At 38.2% G+C, this 22,134-nt stretch overlaps 1 protein-coding gene across 1 annotated transcript in view; it reads right to left on the reverse strand.

Moving 5' to 3' along the window:
• RNF169 (ring finger protein 169) overlaps positions 1-22,134 on the reverse strand; it is a 91,902-nt gene that overhangs the window by 19,824 nt on the left and 49,944 nt on the right. Inside the window, 2 exon segments of the mRNA XM_017885264.1 lie at positions 8,977-9,095; positions 16,246-16,392. Coding sequence (XP_017740753.1) covers positions 8,977-9,095; positions 16,246-16,392 — 266 coding nt within the window.

Consider the following 22,134-nt stretch of genomic DNA (forward strand, 5'->3'; position numbering starts at 1 on the left):
GCTTTGTTTACCTACTTAAGCCTCAGCAATGGCGGGTACCCCTCCCCCAGCCTCGCTGCTGCCTTGAGGTTAGATCGCAGAGTGCTGTGCTAGCAATGAGGGAGGCTCCATGGCCGTGGGACCCTCCTGGCCAGGTGTGGGATATAATCTCCTGGTGTGCCTGTTTGCTTAAAGTGCAGTATTGGGGTGGGAGTTACCCGATTTTTCAGGTGTTGTGTGTCTCAGTTCCCCTGGCTAGGAAAAGGGATTCCCTTCCCCCTTGCGCTTCCCAGGTGAGGCAATGCCTCGCCCTGCTTCAGCTCTTGCTGGTCGGGCTACAGCAGCTGACCAGCACTGATTGTCTGGCACTCCCTAGTGAGATGAACCCCAGTACCTCAGTTGAAAATGCAGAAATCACCAGTCTTCTGTGTCGCTCGCGCTGGGAGTTGGAGACTGGAGCTGTTCCTATTCGGCCATCTTGCTCTGCCCCCCTCGTTGCTGTCTGTTACAGCTGTTATTTGTTCAGTGACTTTTTTGAACTGATTTTATAAAGTCTCTTTTTTGTCATATGTGGCCAATGAATTCTCTGTTCTGTTAGCTTAGTGGTCAGTTAGTGATCTGACAGAGTTCCTTAGATGCCAAGATTCCGGTGTTCTTTTCTTTTCTTTCTTTCTTTCCTTTCTTTCTTTTTTTTTTTTTCCTGAGACAGGGTCTTACTCTGTTGCCTAGGCTGGAGTGCAATTAAGTGATTATGGCTAACTGAAGCCCCTATCTCCTGTTCTCAAGAGGTCCTCCCACCTCAGCCTCCTGAGTAGCTGGAACTACAGGCATGTATCACTATGCTTGGCTGATTTTTAAAATTTTTAGTAGGGACAAGGTCTCACTATGTTGCCCACGCTGGTCTCAAACTCCTAGGCTCAAGCAGTCCTCCCACCTCAGCCTCCCAAAGTGCTAGGATTACAGGCATGAGTCACCACACTCGGCCACGTGTGTTTTTTCTAGATTGAGACACTGCTTATTTGCTATAAACTTTTGATTAGTTTCCAGAGTTCCGATAAAGTTGGTGTTGGCTGTTTTTGTCAATTATTACTGCTTTTATGGAAGGCTTTTGGAGTTCCCTGATCTGCCAAGTTTGCTCATGTCACCAGGCAAAGTATCTTTTAAGAAACAGTGAGATATATTTAAATTATAAAGCAAGAAAGGTGTTTTATTACCATGGCACTACTCAAAAGATCAAGCAGTACTTCTAGCAACATGCAGTATAAATCTGGACACTAACAGTCACTAAAATCATGAATGTAAAAATATTATATAAAACATAAACATAATACACAGATAATATTATTATTGTTGTTGTTATTGTAACATTTGGTCAGGGGAAGAATCTTCAAAATGCTGGTACAGAATAAATAGTCAAGAGCAATAAACTTGATGTTCTTATGATTAAAGTGCCCAAACAATAATCTCACTAAAAAAAAAATGGAAGCAGTAACTACTCCTTCCTCTTTTGTACGGAGTCCATTTCTGTATCCCTAAACTCTAACATAGTGCCTGGCATATAGTGGATATATTGAAGAAATTTCTTATAAATACATAAAAATATGTGCAGAAATAACCTCTTTCTATCCCTTAAGGAAAAGAAAGAAAACATCAACATTTATTAGAAACCCATTATCTGTCAGGCACTGTGCTAAGTGTTTGAAATATATTGTATCTCATTTAATCCAGAGACTCTATGACATAGCTATCATCATCCCCAATTCATGGAGAGAGAAATGAGAGAAGTGATCTTTCCAAGGTCACACAGCTGAAGTGAATTATTTAAACCTATAGTACCTCTATAATTCTAAGGCCTGTGCTGTTTGCACCACAGCATACTGATCTAACTTACTCTACTCTGCCACAGAACAGACTCAAAACATCTAGGGAAGCTCTGTCTATCTGAACACATAAAGAAGGGATAAACTAGAGAAAGCAGCACTGTCTGAAAAGCAACTTGCTTAAAATTTCCACTGCCAAGAGACCAGATGGTTTCTGGGATATCTAGTTAGGCTAAAAATACCTGCACCCACAACGAGTTTGATTTACAAACAAAGAAAAGCAGGGGTAGCCAGTATAAATATACAGCTGGAAAACTAGAAGATTTAAGTACTTAAAAACACTGCTTAAAGGGTTTCAAATGGCCATATAAGATATAAAACGTTAGATAGCTTATGCTCTCAATTGCTTGCTCATTACTCTGTCTGTCTCTTACATACCTACACTATACTTGTTTCTTAAGGATACCTTCAGGTCTGACAGCTGAGTCGCACCAACTGGCCTAAAAGACCCTTCCTACCCTCTCCATCCTGTCACACACACACACATCTCTCTCTCACCCACCTACCCACCCACTCACTCACTCACACACACCCTGAAGTGAAACCCAGAAGCTTCTTTAGACCTTGGTGCAGCTGCTATCTACCCATTAGTAGGTAATATTTTGTTACACTCTGGGTTATCTGCCTTGTCTACACTAGTATTCTTTTTATTTTTTTAGGTGTACATTGTAATGGTTTTTAGTATATTCAGTTATTTAACCATCACCACAATTAATTTTAGAACATTTCTGTCACCTCAAAAAGTTCCCCATACCCTTTAGCTATCACTCTCAAACCCCACTTCCTCCAGCCCTACTACTCATGTATTTTATGTCTCTATGTATTTGCCTATTCTGGACTCACGCTTGTATTCTTTTACTGATGGATAGGAACACTTGTTTCCATAGCTGTATTCCAAAAGGCCTAACATAATGCAGAAGGATTTGAGTTCTCTTAAATGAGAAATAACCGGACAGATTCTCACTTTCCTCTGTAGCAACCATGTATCTTTTTGGAACAATGGAGGGTATAAATTATTTTTTTAAAAAATGGAAGGAGAGCAGCCGTCTGTTGCAAAGGTAGATAATTTCAAAACACATATTTAAGTGCAGGGCCTTTTGTCATAGAGCTCTGATAATGGTCTGACAGAAAGAACATAGATTTGGAGTAAAAAGAGAACTGGGTTCCAATTCCATCTCTGTACTCTACTGAGTTGAGAGGTTCTTGGGTGAGTCACTTAACCTCTTTGAATTGCAGCTTCCTTTGCTGTAAAACAGTGACATTACACATTTTGCAGGATGAATGTGAGAATTAAATCACATGAGGTATGCTAGGAACTCAACATGGCAGAGAGCCCAAGGAAGCACTGAGAAAGGGCTAGCTCCTGACACTACCCCTCACCAAACTTCCAGGCCTTTCTGAAGACTATGAGAATATTTCTGTTCTAAAATGGCAGAGATATTACTGACACCTCTAAAACCTGCCATTCTCCTTAAGCTCCATGTTGCTTCTCCTTAAGCTATCTTCCTTTTCCGGCCATATTCCATTACTTTTAATAAGATTTGTCCTCTTAATAAGCAGGTTGGTAAACACTTGACTTGTTCCAATTCCTTTCTCTCTCCTCCAACACACACACACACACCCCCCAGGCCACCAAGCCTTGCCATTTCAACTCACTGCTTCATCTTCTCATAATCTCCTCTCCCTCAAGCCACTATTTGACTATTCCCCACACTCAATTTAAGTTTGATCTTTATTGTTACAACTTCCTAATGGCCCCCTCCCCCTTTCTTTTCATGCCCTGGCCTCATTTCCTCCATAACTCAAAACTCTGGTTTAAGCCACCTCTAGACAGTTCCATTTTAGAGGAAGAATCTTAAGAAATCACAGAGTAAATCCCCCTGCTCTAGCTTGTAGATAAGGCATAACACTCTGCATTTTACATAGATGAGACTGAAGGAGAGCCAACTGATTTTACTCAAGGTCACACTGCTACTTCTTCCCTAAAACTCCACCCCTTAGTTCTCTGAATCTGCTTAGTTTCCTCAATCCTGAAGCTAGTATTCCAATATCACATCACTTACACATTTCTGTTACCTGAATGCTTCTGTATTTCATTTGTGAATTTTAAGGAAAGGTACCTATTTCCCAGAGGGTCTTCAGATTTCAATTCACTCTAACACTGGCTGGACATGTGTTTAGTATCTCTGAGTCTGTCAGTAAGTCTGTCTATATCTCTCCTTATACATACACTGTATAGAAAGCACAGCCACTTTAAGTCCCTTGATGTGCCACACTCTGAGCCACCAGAGATTCAGGCTTAAAAGTATCTGGAGTTTAGAAAACAAAATGATGTAGCTATGGTTAATTTCTACTAAGTAGAACACCAATCTTTCTTTTATAGCATCTATAAAAAGTATCAATATAAGCTATTGCTAAAGCATTCGAAGACTAAAAAGCAACTTCATAGCACATAAAAATTTTATCAATGTGGTCACTAGACTTCCCCCTAAATCCCATATTAATCCTATGGAATCTAATCTAAAAAACAGCCATTAGCCAATCTAAGCTCCTAGAACCCTCCTAGAGGCCCTCTGCTGCAAGTTTGACAATCAGTTCTCACAAAGCCCCAATTTAACCTACCAACAGGCACAAGGCCTATCTTATTCAAACGTTCCACAAATATTTACTGAGCCCTTACTATGTGCCTTACTATAATACTTAGGCACTGTATTAAGTATTATAATGATGAACAAGATGCTATGCCTGCCTTTGATGAGTTTAAAGTCTAGAGAAGAAGATGAACAGAGGCAGCATGAGGATCAAGGTATGGAGTACAGCAGAAAGAGCAGTAAACTCAGAGCCAAGAAGCGTCAGTTCTAACTCAGTTTCCTCCTGTTTTAGCAGTCTAAGATTTGGCAAGCCATGTTCTCTCTCTGGGCTGGGCTTTAGTCTTCCATTTAGAAAACAAATGGACTGAGTAAGATGATATTTAAGGTCCTTTTCAGCTATAAGAGTCCATGTTCCAAAAGAAGATAAAAATTGCAGCAGCAGCAGCAGCAGCAGCAGCAATATTCACTGAAGACTTAGTATGTGCCAGAAATCTTGCTAGGAACCATTTACTTAAGATTTCATTTTTGTACGAAATGGCATTACCTGCATTACTATATCACTTAAAAAGAAAAAAAACTGGAAAGAAGACTGGTTTGATTATGTTTCTTTGTATGGTTATACTCTAGTTACAAGAAGAATCTGAAGTGATTTACAGTAAAAATACATAAAGACTAAGCCTTAAGACAAATAAAGACCGCATTAAGTAATACATGTAAGAAGGGTACAGCAAAAATTATTTTTTTAAAAAATTAACAGGCCATGTCAGAAAGCCATGGTGACTGAATTGAAAATCCTGTCCTAAACCTAACTTGCCTGACAGCCAAAGCAAAGAGGAAAATGCAACTAGACATGGAGCTCTCTTAAAGGAAAAGAAGACACTAGCTCAAAAAAAGAAATCTTTTTCGTGCTGCACTATAAGATGAATTGCAACCATGTGTTTAGTTCGTTTCTCTTGGGGAAGAGGAAATGAGAAATGAAGGGAAATAAGTTTTTAAAAATAATTAAACCAGTTTTCAGATACTTAAATATTTAACTTTACAATGATATATCCTTCTTATGGTTCAAACTAATTTTTTTCAATTAACATATATTTTGTGATTAACCTAACAATAATCTTGGATAAACTATTATTCTATCTGCCTATTTGGAAAAGTTTCATTTTCAAAGGGATGTAGAACTTCATTAATATGGCTGCAAAACCCTCTTTACTATACCTCCCTAATATGATTTTTTTAAATTGAACCAGCCAAAACTGACCCACAACTGGCAAGACTTACAGAATCTATTGATTGCGAATTCCTTCCAAAATATCACCTCATCAGTCCAAATGCCTACAATCCACAACCATCACTAACCTTCCATGCTTTCGTGCTTAAAGAAAGACAAAGTTTAATAAAGATAATACAGGGAAACAAATGGCGATTCATTTTGATTTCAAATTACAGTACTAAAACCCCTTTAAAAGTTTTTACACTGGTCTTCTCTTTAGGAGAAGAATTTGCAGGAAAAAAAACCTATTGTTGTTGCTTTAACAGAAAAAAAATGCATTTGAAATATCCAAAACTCTAAATGATGCTAAATTTTAACTGTGGTAAAAGATAAATTTATAATTTTAACCATTTTTAAGTGTACAGTTACACTGTTGTACAACCATCACTACGCTAATTCTTTTTGAATATGTCCATATGCTACATTCTCATTGTCAGCACTAATAACTCCGTATTGTTTTCCTAAATATAATTTGGAACTAAAACTTACTGTTTTCTTATCTAAGGAAACGGCATGTTCTAAGTAAAAGATGCAATTCACAGTATTACTATAACTGATTTTGCAAACTAAGGTTTCCATGACATCAGCAAACTATTTCCTAAAAAGAAACCCTAATAAACTAAATTCGATGGTCTTGATGACTATACTAATAATTAAACCTCAGTTGTTAGGCAGAAAGTGAGCCCTGAAACCCAGAAATGTGTAATACTGATTATAGGCATTTCTTAATAGCAAAATCTTAAGTGAATATTTTCCAATAAATTAGTTCCATTGTGGCTCAATGGAACAGGGTAAGGACAAGGATGGGCTGGAAGAGGAAAAGAAGATATATAAGAGATGTTCCAGAACCACTTATAATCAAAAGCACACTCCTCCATATAGGCTTTGCAGTTTTGTCCATTAGAAAAGAATATTTAAAGTTCTATGGTAGGCATCTCTAAGCAATGAAATATTAACCTGCTACCCCCTTTAAAAGAATGAATTACAAAGGTATAAGAGACTGGAATTAGTGATAAGCAATTTATCCATTCAATACCTACTCCAACTAACTGGGGCAACTGTCCCTTGGTATAATATTTGGATTTTAATATACATTTCTTTTTTTCTAACTTGTTTTAAATTATGAGATATTAATTAATTACAGATTTCATAAAACAATAATTACTGGCTTCAGGGAGTATTTATTGTCACTCGATGGGAATGAAAATTTGATCTTTTCTCTTTGCAGTAGATCCCTCTTATAATCATTAAAATATGTATCCTATGAATTGGGGGAAAATACACACACACAACCAGGAGCTGAAAATTCTTAGTCAAGCAATCTTGACTTTTTTTTAACTTTAGAAGGCATCTATAGTTCAAGTTCATACAATGCAAGAGTCCCATCTTCATCATAAATAGAAAGGACACTGGCTTACTTACTGGGTCCTGTTTACATCAAGCAAGCCTAAGTGGCTATGCTACAATGGCCATTCAACAAATGTCAAATGAGTCAACAAATATTATGGGAGGTACTTTACTGGGAAAAGAGCTGCCATCACCTAGTGAAGAGGAGGCATTTAAGCGAAAGGGAGATTCAGTGAATTTTATTCTCAGAAATAACAGAGGAAAATCAGACTACTCACAAATAACATATACAAAAAAGATTCAAAAATTAAAACTACATAAAGGATCATAATAGTAAGCATTTTTTAATATTTTTAAACTTTTGTAGCTTCTTTCTGTCATATTTATGAATAACTAGCAGTAAAAGTCTTATGACAGAAAGGGTCTATCTAGGTGTCTATCTAGGCTCACGCCTATAATCTCAGCACTTTGGGAGGCTGAGACGGGCGAATCTCTTGAGCCCAGGAGTTCCAGACCAGCCTGGGGAACATGGCAAAATCCCATCTCTACACAAAATATAGGGGAAAAAAAATTAGCTGGGCATGACAGTACACGCCTGCAGTCCCAGCTACTCAGGAGGCTCAGATGAGAAGATTGCCTGAACCCAGGAGGGCGAGGCTGCAGTGAGCTGTGATCACACCACTGCACCCCAGTTTAGGCAACAGAGAGCTCCTGTCTCAAAACAAAAACAAACAAACAAACAAAAAACCCAAAAAAAGAAAGGGTCTGGGTGTGTATTCACAGGAGCAGCAAAAGAGAGATCTACTAAATAATACTGGTGGAAAGAAAGAGTTGAACCCTAGAGATAAGGGTGAGCAATACCAGCTTTAAACAAAACAGAAAATGAACTGGGGTGAAGATTATGTCTTTGGCTAGACACAGTGGCTCACACCTATAATCCCAGCGCTTTGGAAGGCTGAAGCATGAGGACTGCTTGAGCCCAGGAGTTCAAGACCAGCCTGGGTAACACAAGGAGACCTCGTCTCTACAAAAAAAAATTTTTTTTAATTAGCCAGACATGGTGGCACACACCTATGGTCTTAGCTATTTGGGAGGCTGAGATGGGAGGATCGTTTGAGCTCAGGAGATTGAGGCTACAGTGAACCATGATTACCCAATTATACTCCAGCCTGGACAAAAGAGTGAGATACTGTCTCAAAAAAAAAAAAAAAAAGATTGTATCTTTACATCTGTTTATTAAAACAGAGCCCAGCATGTAGCAGCTGTTCACAAAATGTCTGTTGAATGAATGTATCCATGAGTCCTTCCTTCTTTCCTCCATTTCTTTTTCGCTTCCCTTCCTTCCTCCCTTCTATCTATTCATCTTTCTTTTCCTCCACCTAGCCCTTCATTATCCTTCTAGCACCCATCATCTATCCAATTCCTTCTTCCTTTCCTTCCCAGGGCCTACCAAGTCTAAAGGATCAAGAGATTCCTTGACAAAGGTCTTAAAAACTTTTCAGTTTGCCCTCTTATAACCTATAAAGATATATTTTAGGTTTAGGCACTGAAAAGAAAATCAGTTCTGCCCTCACTTCCTACTAAGTCCAGAGGGAGAGTCCGTGCATATTGTCAGACTGAAGAAGACTTTGTTGTTTCCTCCCAAGATAAAAGGGTCATACTTTGCAGCACAGCAATTAGCACAATCCTATCCTGAGGATGTCAGAAAAGGGGTAAATGTTACTTTTCCTGAAAAGTTCAGGTCAGCCCTTTTTCCCTAGTCCATATTTGAAAACCAATTCCCACCTCTTTTCTCCCCTTCCACCTCCTCACCAAAGTAGCCACAACAAATACCTTTGCTCCCCCAGTCCCTTTTATCTCATACCCCAAAACCAAAGAATGCTGACTGAATTCAGCATCAGTCTCTTACCCTGCCAGGAAAGCTAAGGAGTAGGAGTTGTTCTTGGAAACAAATGCTGAGCGATGTGTCTGTGTCATCTGGCCTCGAGAAGGTTCTTCATTCTCTGAATCTGAGAGACGTGCAGGACACTGGCAGGGAGACAAGGGAGACAGCACTGTCCATTTGGAGTTCCCAAGGCATCTAGTCTAGCTATAGGTTCAAATCTCTTTCTCTATGTCACTTCTCTGTGAGCTCCAACCTGTGTTTCCAACTGCTTCCTGGAGATACCAATCTCAAATGTGGTTCAAATTCAATATATCCAAAATCAAACTCACTATATTTCTCTTCTGTAAGCCCCATAACCAACCCATCTAGAAAACTAAATGCCATCTATTTCTGTCCCTTACTTCTAATTCATAGTAACATTTGGACAGCAGCTTTAGGTACTCCAATACTTCTAAATATTTTATTTCATTTACTGTTTATGTCACTCCCATTAAAAGCAGGGTGATTATCTGTCTTTTACAGATAGCAAACTGAGGCTCAGAGTAGTTAATTTTCCTGGAATTACAGGGTTAATACATGGATAAAAGTGGTTCTTAAATTAAGAGCATTAGTCTCCAAGCTATTTCCACTCTAATCTATTCTACTTCTAGAATGTCTCTCAGATCCAACTCTTCCCATTTATATTCATGGTCATTGCCTTACCTTAGATTCTCATCATCTTTTGCCTGGACTATTGCAACAGTCTACTTACTGGTCTCATTCTCTTCAGGCTTTCTTCTCTCTAATACCCTCCACACCACCAAGAATTATCTTTCCAGCAATCACTCCCCTGCTTAACTGCTGGTGACTTCAGGATAAAGTCTAAATGCCTCAGCCTAATACCACAACCTTCACAAACTAGACCTAACCTTCTTTCACAGCTTTTCCCCCACCAGTTCCCACACATGGAACTCCCTGAGCTCTAGCACAACCAAACTATTTTTACTCTCCACATGTACCACAGTCTTTCAAAACCTCTATCTACCCTTTGGATATGCTACACCCTTTGCCTAAAATTCCATCTGCGCTCTCTGCCTATAAAGTACTCATTGGCCTTTCAGAGTCATCTAAAATATCACTTTTTCTGCAAAGGCTTCCAAATTATCCAAGAGTTAGTTTTTCCACCTTGTTTATATCCATTCATTTATCATTGTTTTACTTTGGAGTCCCTTTTAGAGTCTTTCCAATTACATTAGAAACATCTTAGAGGTATGTCTTTTACATATAATGTAATGAAGTTTTGCCTCATTATTAAACATGAGAGTCTTTTTCTTTTAATGGATAGCAACTAATCACACTGAACTGTAGCTTCTTATTTAGGGGACTGTTGTGCTTTATGCAATGAGCCCTGTGAGAGCAAGTGACCATCTTTTTAAAAAATTTCCAATACTGTTATATAGTAGGTAAAGAAGAACCTTTTAATCAGTTGATGATTAACCAATTATCTAATGATCAAGTATTATCAAAGTAAGAGTTGTAGATGTAGGCACGCAAGGCATCACATGGCTCCAAGTACCCTGCATTCCTGAAATGCTTTGTTTTCCTCTAGGCTGACAGGCACAGCGACACAATAGACTGATTTGAAGAATTACAATTTACAGAGAGGCTTTTCAATTTTGTAGGGTATCGTTCCTCAAAGAACCCTGTTGTACAAAATATTCAATGAAGAAACTTTAATAGCACTAACCCATTATCAAATTTTATATAATATTCTCTTCTCACTCTATAAAAAAGAAAAGCTTTGATACGAATAGACTCAATAGGGAATAATGGCAATTTCTGTCTATATAAGCCTCTCTTCATAATTAAATCAGTACCAAGTAAAAAGTGTTCAAATCCTAGCTCTGTCAGCTATCACTGTCACTATGGGTTAGTTGTTGCTTTATCTTCCTGAGCCTCAGTTTCCTCATCTGTAAAATAAAGACTTCTCTGTCTACTCTAGTGACAGGCCATTAAAAATACCTAGAGTACATTAGCTAACAAGTAATAAGTGCTCAAAAAGATAGATCTTATTTGTATGAACTTCCAAACTATTAATCTTTTAAGAAAAATTTCAGTTTTATAACAGATATATGCCAAGTTCCTTTTTTTTGAGACGGAGTCTCACTCTGTTGCCCAGGCTGGAGTACAGTGGCACGATCCCGGCACACTGCAACCTCCGCCTCCCTGGTTCAAGTGATTCTCCTGCCTTAGCCTCCTGAGTAGCTGGGATTACAGGTGCCCACCACCACACTCGGCTAATTTTTGTATTTTTGGTAGAGACAGGGTTTTACCATGTTGGCCAGGCTGGTCTTGAACTCCTGATCTCAAGTGATCTGCCTGCCTTGGCCTCCCAAAGTGCTGGGATTACATGTGTGAGCCACCATGCCCAGCGCCAAGTTCCTTTCAGTTATTGCAAAATAAATTACATTACAAATAAATAACTATTTATTTAGACAAAAGCTCTCCCACCCCTCTACATTTCTATTCCCAATATTTACCCCTCATCTTTCATCTTTGATGAAAATAAGCCCCAAGGCACTATGGATTCCTAAAATGGTACAAAGCATGCATAAATTAAATCCTTGCAGTGACATCTAAAACAATGTTGTACCTAAAAAAACTAAAAGAAAGATAATACTCAAAGTTGGCAAGATGTAAGGAAATTACTTTAGCACTCCTCACGCACTACTGGTGGGAGCATAATAAACCTATAATAAATATAAACCTTCTGGAGGGCAACCATGTAATAAACACTAAAAATGTTAAAAAGAGCACTCCTTTTGACCTGGTCATTCTACTATTCTAAGGAACTAATAAGAAAAAAATGAGACAAGTGGATTCCATCACAGTGGTGTTTAAGATAGCAAAATATCAACAAAAGATTACTTAAATAAATTCTACAGTCAAGAATATTAGAAGACCACTGGATAATGATGTGGATTATTTATTTACACACAAAAAATAGGCCGGGCATGGTGGTTCACACCTATAATCCCAGCACTTTGTGAGGCTGAGACGGGTGGATCATTTGAGCCCCGGAGTTCGAGACCAGCTTGAGCAACACAGTGAGACCCTGTCTCTACAAAAACAAAAACTTTTAAAAAACTAGCCAGGCATGTAATAGGCTCCTGTGGTCCCAGCTACTTCAGAGGCTGAAGTAAAAGGATTGCTTGAGCCCAGGGGCTTGAGGCTGCAGTGAACTATGATCACGCCACTACACTCCAGCCTGGGTGACACAGTGAGACCCTGTTTCAAGAGAAAAAAAAAAAGGAAAGAAAGAACACCTACACTTTGTTTGTTTTTGAGACAGAGTCTCGCTCTATCACTCAGGCTGGAGCACAGTAGCGTGATCCCAGCTCAATGCTGAGATCACTGCTCCGCCTCCCGGGTTCAAGCAATTCCCCTGCCTCAGCCTCCCAAATAACTGGGACTACAGACGCACGCCACCATGGCCAGCTAACTTTTGTATTTTTTATTAGAGATGGGTTTTTGCCATGTTGGTCAGGCTGGTCTTGAACTGCTGACCTCAGGTGATCCATCCACCTCAGCCTCCCAAAGTGCTGGGATTACAGGTGTGAGCCACCGCATCTGGACAACACCCACACTTTAAGATGAATTAAAACAGGTTATAAAACAGTATCTAGGCCGGGCGCAGTGGCTCATGCCTGTAATCCCAGCACTTTGGGAGGCTAAGGTGGGCAGATCATGAGGTCAAGAGATCGAGACCATCCTGGCTAACATGGAGAAATGCCATCTCTACTAAAAATACAAAAGATTAACTGGGCGTGGTGGCACGTGCCTGTAGTCCCAGCTACTCAGGAGGGTGAGGCAGGAGAATCAATTGAACCTGGGAGGCAGAGGTTATAGTAAGCCAAGATCACACCGCTGCACTCCAGCCTGGCGACAGAGTGAGACTCTATCTCAAAAAAACAAACAAAAAACCAGTGTGTATACTAGGTTACATTTTCTGAAAAGAAAAACAATACATGGTGTGTATTTATATGTTCTTAGAAATGAACATATCTATATGTTCTGTATGTCATATGGTACATATCTATAAGGATATGTACCAAAATGTTTATAGGGATCATTTCTAGGTTGGGGGATGACAAGTAATTTTTCCCTTTTTGCTTTCTAGTCTTAGAATAACCATAACTGCTGTATCAAATTGTTTTCTAATAATTCGATTATTGGATTAAATGTACCATAACTAACTGTAATAAACACTGTGCTCACTTTATTTCCATTCTAAAAAAAAAAACACGTGATAATCTGCTACTAGAGTAAGCTTCTTCCTCCTTCCATTCAAATTTAATTTCATAAACATGTATCAAACACTTCCAATGTGCAGGGTACTGCAGGAGATTTAAATGGATAAGACATTTCCTATACTCAACAAACTTACAATCTAGTAGAGAAACACAAACACACAAAAAACCATGATGTAAAGGAAAATGAGAGAACTCTTATGCTTGGGGGAGTGGCTGATGGGAGTCGAGAAACAGAAGAGGAATTCCTATAGGCTTCATGAATGTGACAGCTTTTGAACTGGGCATGGAGAGATAAATAACCTTCCAACAGGTAAGCTAGATGGCATTTCAATGAGATGAAAATGCAAGAGCAAAGACCTTGAAAAGGGAAAGCACAGTGTATGTATTTGGGGGAAAGCAAATATATACTCCTTAGAGTTTTGGGGTATAAGCAAGGATGAAAGCATAAGCTAGAATCACACTGAGGGCCTGAATGTTGGGGTGAAGAGTCCTCATTTAATTTTACAAGAGGAGTCATTAAAATTTTGGGGACAGGAGAGAGAAATGATCAGTCTCGCTCTAATCACAATAGTTTCTATGTAAAAAATAATCCTTTGGTCAGCTTTCTTAAGATTCTTTTGGGTCTCAATTTGAATGTAGTCTTGGCCAAACTAAATGGAATTATTTGCTCAACACCGAAAACTCTTAAATTAGAGCCATTTAAAAGTCCTCGAAAATATAAAAGCAGCCCAGGCACACTGGCATGATCATGCCTGTAATTCCACACTTTGGAAAGCTAAGGTGAGAGGATCCCTTGAGCTCAGGAGTTTGAGACTAGCCTGGGCAACATAGGGACACCCTCATCGCTACAAAATAAAAAAAGTAAAATAAAAATTGGCCAGCCATAGTGCTACACACCTGTGGTCCCACCTACTTGGAAGGCTGAGGCGAGAGGACTGCTTGACCTTGGGAGGTCGAAACTGTAGTGAGCCATGACTGTGCAACTGCACTCCAGCTTTGTCAACAGAACAAATCCCTATCTCTAAATAAATAAATAAAAAACTATAAAAGAAAACAGAAAAAAAGGCAAAAATCACAAAAATCTAAAACTTGACACATTCGTAGGTCAGATTTTATTCAACGCCTTTGTAAAACTGGCTGTTATCAAGAACAAATCAGAATTTGTACTTTCTGACTCCTTTTAAGATTAAAATTAGGTGGATGCATTTGATTTCTATTTCAAAAATGGTAGTGGCAAATGAAAACATAATTAGAGTAATTTCCTAGTCTTGGCATGACCTAGGAACAACAGGTTATTTCTATCAAAGGACCATTGTGAAGGGTCAGCTCTCTCTGTCAAGGCTAGTTTATCCTTCTGGGTTGTTCTGCCTGAGGACCCTAATGGGTAGTAGAACTGTCAGGGTGAAGAGGTAGAGCTGCGGTCTTCAGAGACTACAAACCACAGCCGGGGCTACTAGTCATACAACATACTACACACACAAGACCATCATAGAGCTTATTCTTGTCTAGCTAAACTGTAGCCTCTCTAGTAGCAGTCTTTTTTGCCCTCTGTGGTTTCCAATGTTCAGAGCATTAAGAGTACACAAACACTTCATGCCTGTAAACTGAATCTTTTGGAAGGTTGAAACCCTGTAAAATGTAAGTGGCTGTTTTTAATAATTAAATAATTATTATTATTATAACTAGAATCAGAAGCTGCACATGTATGTGGCACTCAGCAAACACTACTTTACCAAGAAAGTTTAAAGAATTTTCTTTTTTAAGTTCAGGAAAAACACCCTTGCAAAAATAAAACCAAGGCCGGGCAGTGACTTACGTCTGTAATCCCAGCACTTTGGGAGGCCAAGGCAGACATATCACTTGAGCCCAGGAGTTCAAGACCAGTGTGGGCAAAATGGTAAAACCCTAGCTCTACAAAAAATACAACAATTAGCTGGGTATAGTGGCACAAGCCTGTAGTCCCAGATACTTGGAAGGCTGAGGAAGGAGGATTGCTTGAGCCTGGGAAGTTGAGGCTGCAGTGAACCATGATCACACCCCTGCACTCCAGCCTGGGCAACAAAGCAAGACCCTGCTCCAGAAAAATAAAAATAAACAAACCCAGAAGCACAAAGAAATTAAGTAACTTGGCCAAAGTTGTACAAACAGTTACAATGCTGGGACCTGTGTAAGAGGTAGACTGCTGATCCAGAGATTTTTTTTTTTGCCGCCACTCAGCTATCTTGCCTGTCATTATAGATGGTAAAGCTTTATCGATTCTAGCTGCCCAGAAAGATAACCTGAAATATTAACAAGCCCGAATCACAAAATATTTTAAAAGATAGGAGTCTAAAGATGTGCTAAGTACATACACAAGCAATGTATGTCCAATCCAATATGACTTACTAAAGAAATAAAACTCAATTGTGATTATCCATTTAGGTATAATTAGTGGATCCTCCAAAAGTGCTTCCTTATGTAAGTTAAATACACAACTTGCAACCTTTTCTAGTAATTTACTTGGTAAATAAGTAATGAAACAAACTCAGGCAGGATTTGGCCCAATTAGAAGTCTAATTAAATATAGACTAAGTATCTAAACCTACCTTATATCTACACTGTGCTGCTTAGGGTATTACAACGAATAAAGGAAAGTAAAATACATGCTTTAAGAAAATCTAGTTGAGGACAGAAGACAATGTACAAATCTTAAATGTCAAATAACACATAAGTCAAAATAACAACATACATATAAATCTTATCGCAAGTAGTAAACTATACTAGGTTTCACTCACCTGCTTTTCCCACTTTTCCTTCATCTTCCCACAAGTCTCAATATCCCATTCAAAAATTATTTTCTCAAGCTCTGGCCTGGATGTAAGTTCTTCACTACTTTTAAACTGCACAGTCAATGACTGTTACCGGTCTCACAGTTTACCAACACAGGTCTTTCAGGTCCAGGTCACTTGGGCTAACCACTGATTTCTGAGGCAGGTATCCATTAAAAAGGTGATTTACTTACACGTTCCAGATTTGTTTTCAGTACTAATGGTTCATCTCTTTTTTTCTGTTCATCCATTTTCCTTTTCCCTGTTTCTGTATCCTCTGGTAACAGCTTGTGGATTTGATCTTCAGAGGGTTTTTCCTCTTGTAACTTTTCTTCTCTCAGCTAAAAATACAAATAATGCAAATACAGTAGAGTTTTAGGCAACTTTAAACTTAAAAACATATTTTACTCTGTAGTTTATTAGAACAAACAGATCACATGGCAGTTTTGAGACTATTTTTCTTATCAGATATAGAGCCCTCTTGATTTCTAAGTAAATCTACTTTTACTTGGCTCTTGCCAAACATACTCTTCAGGGCTAAAGATTTAACTGCTCTGCATTGTTAAGCAATATGAAATCATATTCCCATAAGCCAGATGTAACTGCATGGGACTAGGAGAAGAGCAGAGATGGCCACAGAAAGCCAGAGAAGCTGGATGAGGCCTCCCTGGCAACAAAAGAATGACTTAATGCAGTTCTAATGTCCTACATTTTTATGCTGTTATCCTGCAGTTACAGGATAAGTCAAGATACACAGTCTACAAAGAAATTTTGTTTTAATTTTATAATAGTAGAGATGGGATCTCACTATGTTGCCCAGGCTGGTCTTGAACTCCAGGGCTCAAGCAATCCACCTGCCTAGGCCTCCCTAAGTGCTGGATTACAGGCATGAGCCACTGCACCTGGCTGTACAAATTTATGGCAGAGAGATATGCTCTTTATTTTGGGGAGGTGGCAAAGCATTATCAAAACAGAATGGGCTTTGCAATGAAAACTTTGGTGACCGTGAGCAAAGGACGCATCATTTGCTTGTCTTCAAAACAGGGATAGTGCAACTTACCCTGCAGGAGTAAATGAGATAACAATATAATAGCATTTATTAACAGAGTCTTGCTGTGTACCTATAGTACATCAAGACTCCATTTCTACTTTTTTTCCTTTTCCTGTCTAGAGTTTTAATAACATTTAAATAAAATGATGTATATCAAAGCAATTATAGGCTACTAATACTTTTAATTATTCTTATGAAAAAATTAAGCTAAAGAACAAATAAATATTTTGATAGGCTGCTGCCTCTGGGTTCAAAACAAAACAAACAAAAACAGAAAAAAACCCACAACAACAAAGCCTTAGTCTTATCTTTCTGATTTCTGTAGGTCTGATTTTTGTAAGCCTGAAATAATCTTTAAGATATTAGTCGAATTCATGAGGTTATGAATATGCAAAGAATACCAAACACAGTGCTGTGCCAGGAGGAGATTAAAATTTAAAAATGTACTACCATCTCTGCCCAATCCAAACAGGAACACAGAGGGAAGGAAAGCAAATCCATAGCTGGGGAGAAAACAAAACTATAGTCTACACTAACTGCCCACTTAAAAGATTTAAGGTCTTTTGAAGATCTTAGATGAGAAGACCTTATTCAACAGCTTGACTACAGGGGTGGTTTACTTTTAGAGGACAGAGGAGCATAATGGTTCAAAAGAGAACAGGTTTTAGCATCACTGGAATTATCATTTACTGAACTCTGTGTGTCAGGTGCTTAGCCAAGCACTATGTCTACTACATTGGTTTAAGTGTTAGGTAACATGTTTAAATTCACACTGCCATAGGCATGGGGAATGATATTTATCATTCCATGGGGATGGAATGCAAATCAAGGTCTATCTCAGCAGTTCTCAACCAAGAATTATTCTGCCTCCCTCCCCAACTTGCCAGAACATTTGGCAAGTCTGGAGACAATTTTGATTGTCACAACTGGGGAAGTGGAGTCTGTGTGCTACTAAACATCCTAAATGCACAGGATAGCCTCCTCCAATATATATATAAATATTGCTATTTTTAAGAAAACTAAATATGACATGTCTTGTTTTATATATCTTAGTGTTATTTTGTTTGGTGCTTAATGGTGTTAACATACTATGTTCTCTGGCTTTTCTAGTGTTTTAGAATGTGTCCTTCTGCCTCCAAATAATTTATTTTTTTCTTAATTTTATTTTTTAATAGAGATAGAGTCTCACTATGTTGCCCAGGCTGGTCTCAAACTCCTGAGCTCAAATGATCCTCCTGCCTCCCAAAGTGCTGTTATTACAGGCATCAACCACTATGCCCGGCTTCCTAATAATTTTTACTGCTGCTCTCAAAGTTTTTGACAATGTACTTGGGTTGCTGGCAAACAACATTTTCATTGCAATGCTGAGCCACTGCTAACAGACCATTAGCTAAAAATTTACAAAAGTGAAAAAAATCATGTATCCATTTAAATATTCAAATGAATCATGTTGGTGTTTTCCAATATGGAGTTCTATACAAGTTTTTGTTTCTTTGTTTTCATTGCTTTTGGTTGTTATTTATAAAGATTTGAGAACTTGGTCTCTAGAAGCGAGTTTTATACTGAAAAGACTAAGGGAGGGTCAAAAAATAGCTTTTTTTTTTTTTTTTTGATATGGAGTCTCGCTGTGTCGCCCAGGCTGGAGTGCAGTGGCACGATCTCGGCTCACTGCAAGCTCTGCCTCCCGCATTCACGCCATTCTCCTGCCTCAGCCTCCCGAGTAGCTGGGACTACAGGTGCCCACCACCACGCCCAGCTAATTTTTTGTATTTTTAGTAGAGATGGGGTTTCACTGTGTTAGCCAGGATGGTCTCAATCTCCTGACCTGCCTCGGCCTCCCAAAGTGCTGGGATTACAGGCATGAGCCACCGTGCCTGGCCAGAAAGTAGCATTTTAAACGTGAATAAAAAATATCAATTGCTGTTGTTTGTTGAACACTTCTATGTTCTAGGCATTAAGTTTATCAAACTTACCTCATTTAATCCTTAAGGACTCTGTTTCTATTTATTTATCATTACTATTTTATAGAGACAAAAATTAAGACTCAATGGTTATTTCTCAAATCATAGACATTAAATACTGAAGAGCTTGGATTCTAAAGCAAACTATTGGCTTCAGATATCGGTTTCTCAACCTCAGCACAACTGACATGCCGGGCTCTGTAATTCTTTGTTGTGAGGACCAGCGCAGTCTGAGAAGGCTTATGCATTAATACTTCTGCAGGGTGTAGAAGGACAGAGCAGCATAACCAAAAAAGACAAAGAGCCAATATAAAGTGCTGCAATAGTTAGCCCATTAGTTGGCTACAGGTATATGAAATGTATCTCAAGACTGTCAGTCTGAGGTGAAAAAAAAGGAAGCATGTATCTATTGGCTCCCACATCCCACTGACCAAAGTGTGCCCCATGGAGTGTTAAATATTCCACATTGATTGGCTTGTACAACCTGAGTTAAGTCCCCATGGTAGGTACTGCAATAGAGACAACAGAGAAGCCGTAGAGCTAAAAAGCAGCAGGACCCTAAACAAGAAGATAGAATGAAGCCATCCACTACTGTAAATGAGGTCATTTTTACTACTTCCATTTTCAGATGCTAATTACTAGAGAAAAGTTATTGACATCTGTACATTAATCTCATACTCAGCCACACTATCAGGATTACTAAGCAATTTTTTTCCTGAAAAGAATCTTTACTTTTCCCTCATTAATTTCTAAAACTAAAATTTTAAAAATCAAAGCATAATATACACACAGAAAAGTATACAAATAAAGGAATGATAAATTATCCATTCACCACCACCAAGATCAAGAAACAGTTTATTACCAATACAGCCCTTATGCTTACCCGTCACCCAAAAGTGAGTGAACTATGGTAGAAACCATAATCCTGGTTTCTAACACCAAAAAAAATCATTTTACCTATTTCTAAATTTTATAATAAGTGAAGTCTTACATGCTTACTGAATCTTTCTGCCTTCACTCAACATTCTATTTGTGATATTCATCCATGTAGGTACAAGCAGTTTATTATTTCTTGTTTTGCTGTATAGTATTCTGTTGTTTGACAATAAAACAATTTAACCATCCTATTGTTGATGGATATTTAAGTAGTTTCTATTTTTGGCTATTTATAAATTGACTGCTAAAAATATTATGGAATATGTATGCAGGTATACACAATGTTCTCTGGAGTGTATCTTAGAACAGAAACTGCTGAGTCATAAGGTATGCAGCCACAGTTTTCCAAACTGGTTGTACAAATTACATGCCTCCCTCCCCAGTGTAGAATGACAGTTGCTCCCAGCTTTGCTGACACTCAGTACTATTTGTCAGTTTTAGCCATTCCAATGTGTATATACTGGCACTGCATTATTATTTTAATTTGTATTTCTCTAATGACTAAAGATGTACAACAGCTACAATAGCTTTACATGTTTATTATGCGGAAATACTCTTTTATGAAGTGCCTATTGATATCTTTACCCTTTTTTCTTTTAGATGTTTGTTTTTTTCCTCTAGTAATTTGTAAGACTTCTTTATATTTTTTGGATATGAAGCAGTTGTCAGGAAAAATATATGAATACATATATCTTATATATGTATGTGTGTGTGTGTGTATATATACATGTATACTTTTTTCCCCTCTCACACAGAAGCTTGACTTTCTCACTATCTTAGTACAGCTGTCACTCGGAATATGTGGGGATTGGTTCCACGACCCCCACATATACCAAAATCCATACATACTTAAGTCTCAGAGTAGGCCCTGCAAAACCTGCCTAAATAAAAAGTCGGCCCTCTGTATCTGCAGGTTTTGCATCCCATGAATACTAATTTTCAATCCGTAGGGTTGAAAAACAAAATGTGCATATAGATAAACTCACGTAGTTCAAATATCTGTTATTCAAGGGTCAACTATACTCTTCTGAAGACAAGAAGTATCAGGTTCTAATGCAGTTCAATTTATCACTCTTTTACCTTATGGTTGGTGCTTTTTCTATCCCATTTATAAATGTTGCTTACCCCACTATCATGAGAATATTCTCCCATGTTATCTTTAACGAGCTTATTATTTGACCTTTCAGTCTACATAGAATTCATTTTTTATGTTAAGATATAACCTACATATGACACACATGGAATGTATAGTTCAATGAGTTTTGTCAAATGTATCTATCCATGTAATCATTTCCCTAATCAAGATATGGAACATTTCTGCCCTCCCCAGAAAGTCCTTTTGAACCTACTGGCAATCAATCTCCCAAACCACTTAGCCCCAGGCTACCACTAATCTGATTACTATATTAGTTTTGCCTATTATAAAAATATACAGGATGTATTTCTTTGTGTTAAGTTTCATTCACTCAGCATGATACTTTTGAGACTGATTCATCCATGTTACTGAGTTTACTAATAAGACACTTCTTTCTATGGATAAGATATAACACATTGTATGAATAAACCACAATTTGCTTATCCACAAGTGTTGGACATTTGGGTTGCTATTTAGTTCTGGGCTATTATGAATAAACCTACTGTGGACATTCATGTCATTTTGTGGACAGGTGTTTTTATTTTGGTTGGCTAAATAGCTACAAGTGGAATTGCTGCATCACACAGTTAAGTGTATGTTTAAATTTATAGAACAACAGCCAAAAGGTTTCCAATGGTGGTTATATTTTATACTCCTACTACTACTGCATGAAAGTGTATCTTATTTTGTGGAATGTCTGTTCAAATCTTTTGTCCTTTTTTTCAACCTTACTAGTTAGATTAGCAAGAGTTCTTTATATATTCTGGATCCAAGTCCATTGTTAGATACACATTTCTTAACGTTGTCAACAGGTTCTCAGAAACTGAAACTTCAAGCAAATGACATATAATAAAACAATTTTACCATAGGCTAACTGGTATAAAAGAGTTAAGTTCCTACGGCATATTTCGATTCACAAAAAAAACCAAACTTTTTTTTTTTTTTTTTGAGACGGAGTCTCGCTCTGTCGCCCGGGCTGGAGTGCAGTGGCCGGATCTCA

Source organism: Rhinopithecus bieti, unplaced genomic scaffold (assembly GCF_001698545.2).
Source record: "Rhinopithecus bieti isolate Rb0 unplaced genomic scaffold, ASM169854v2 scaffold_14549, whole genome shotgun sequence".
Classification (NCBI taxonomy): Eukaryota; Metazoa; Chordata; class Mammalia; order Primates; family Cercopithecidae; genus Rhinopithecus; species Rhinopithecus bieti.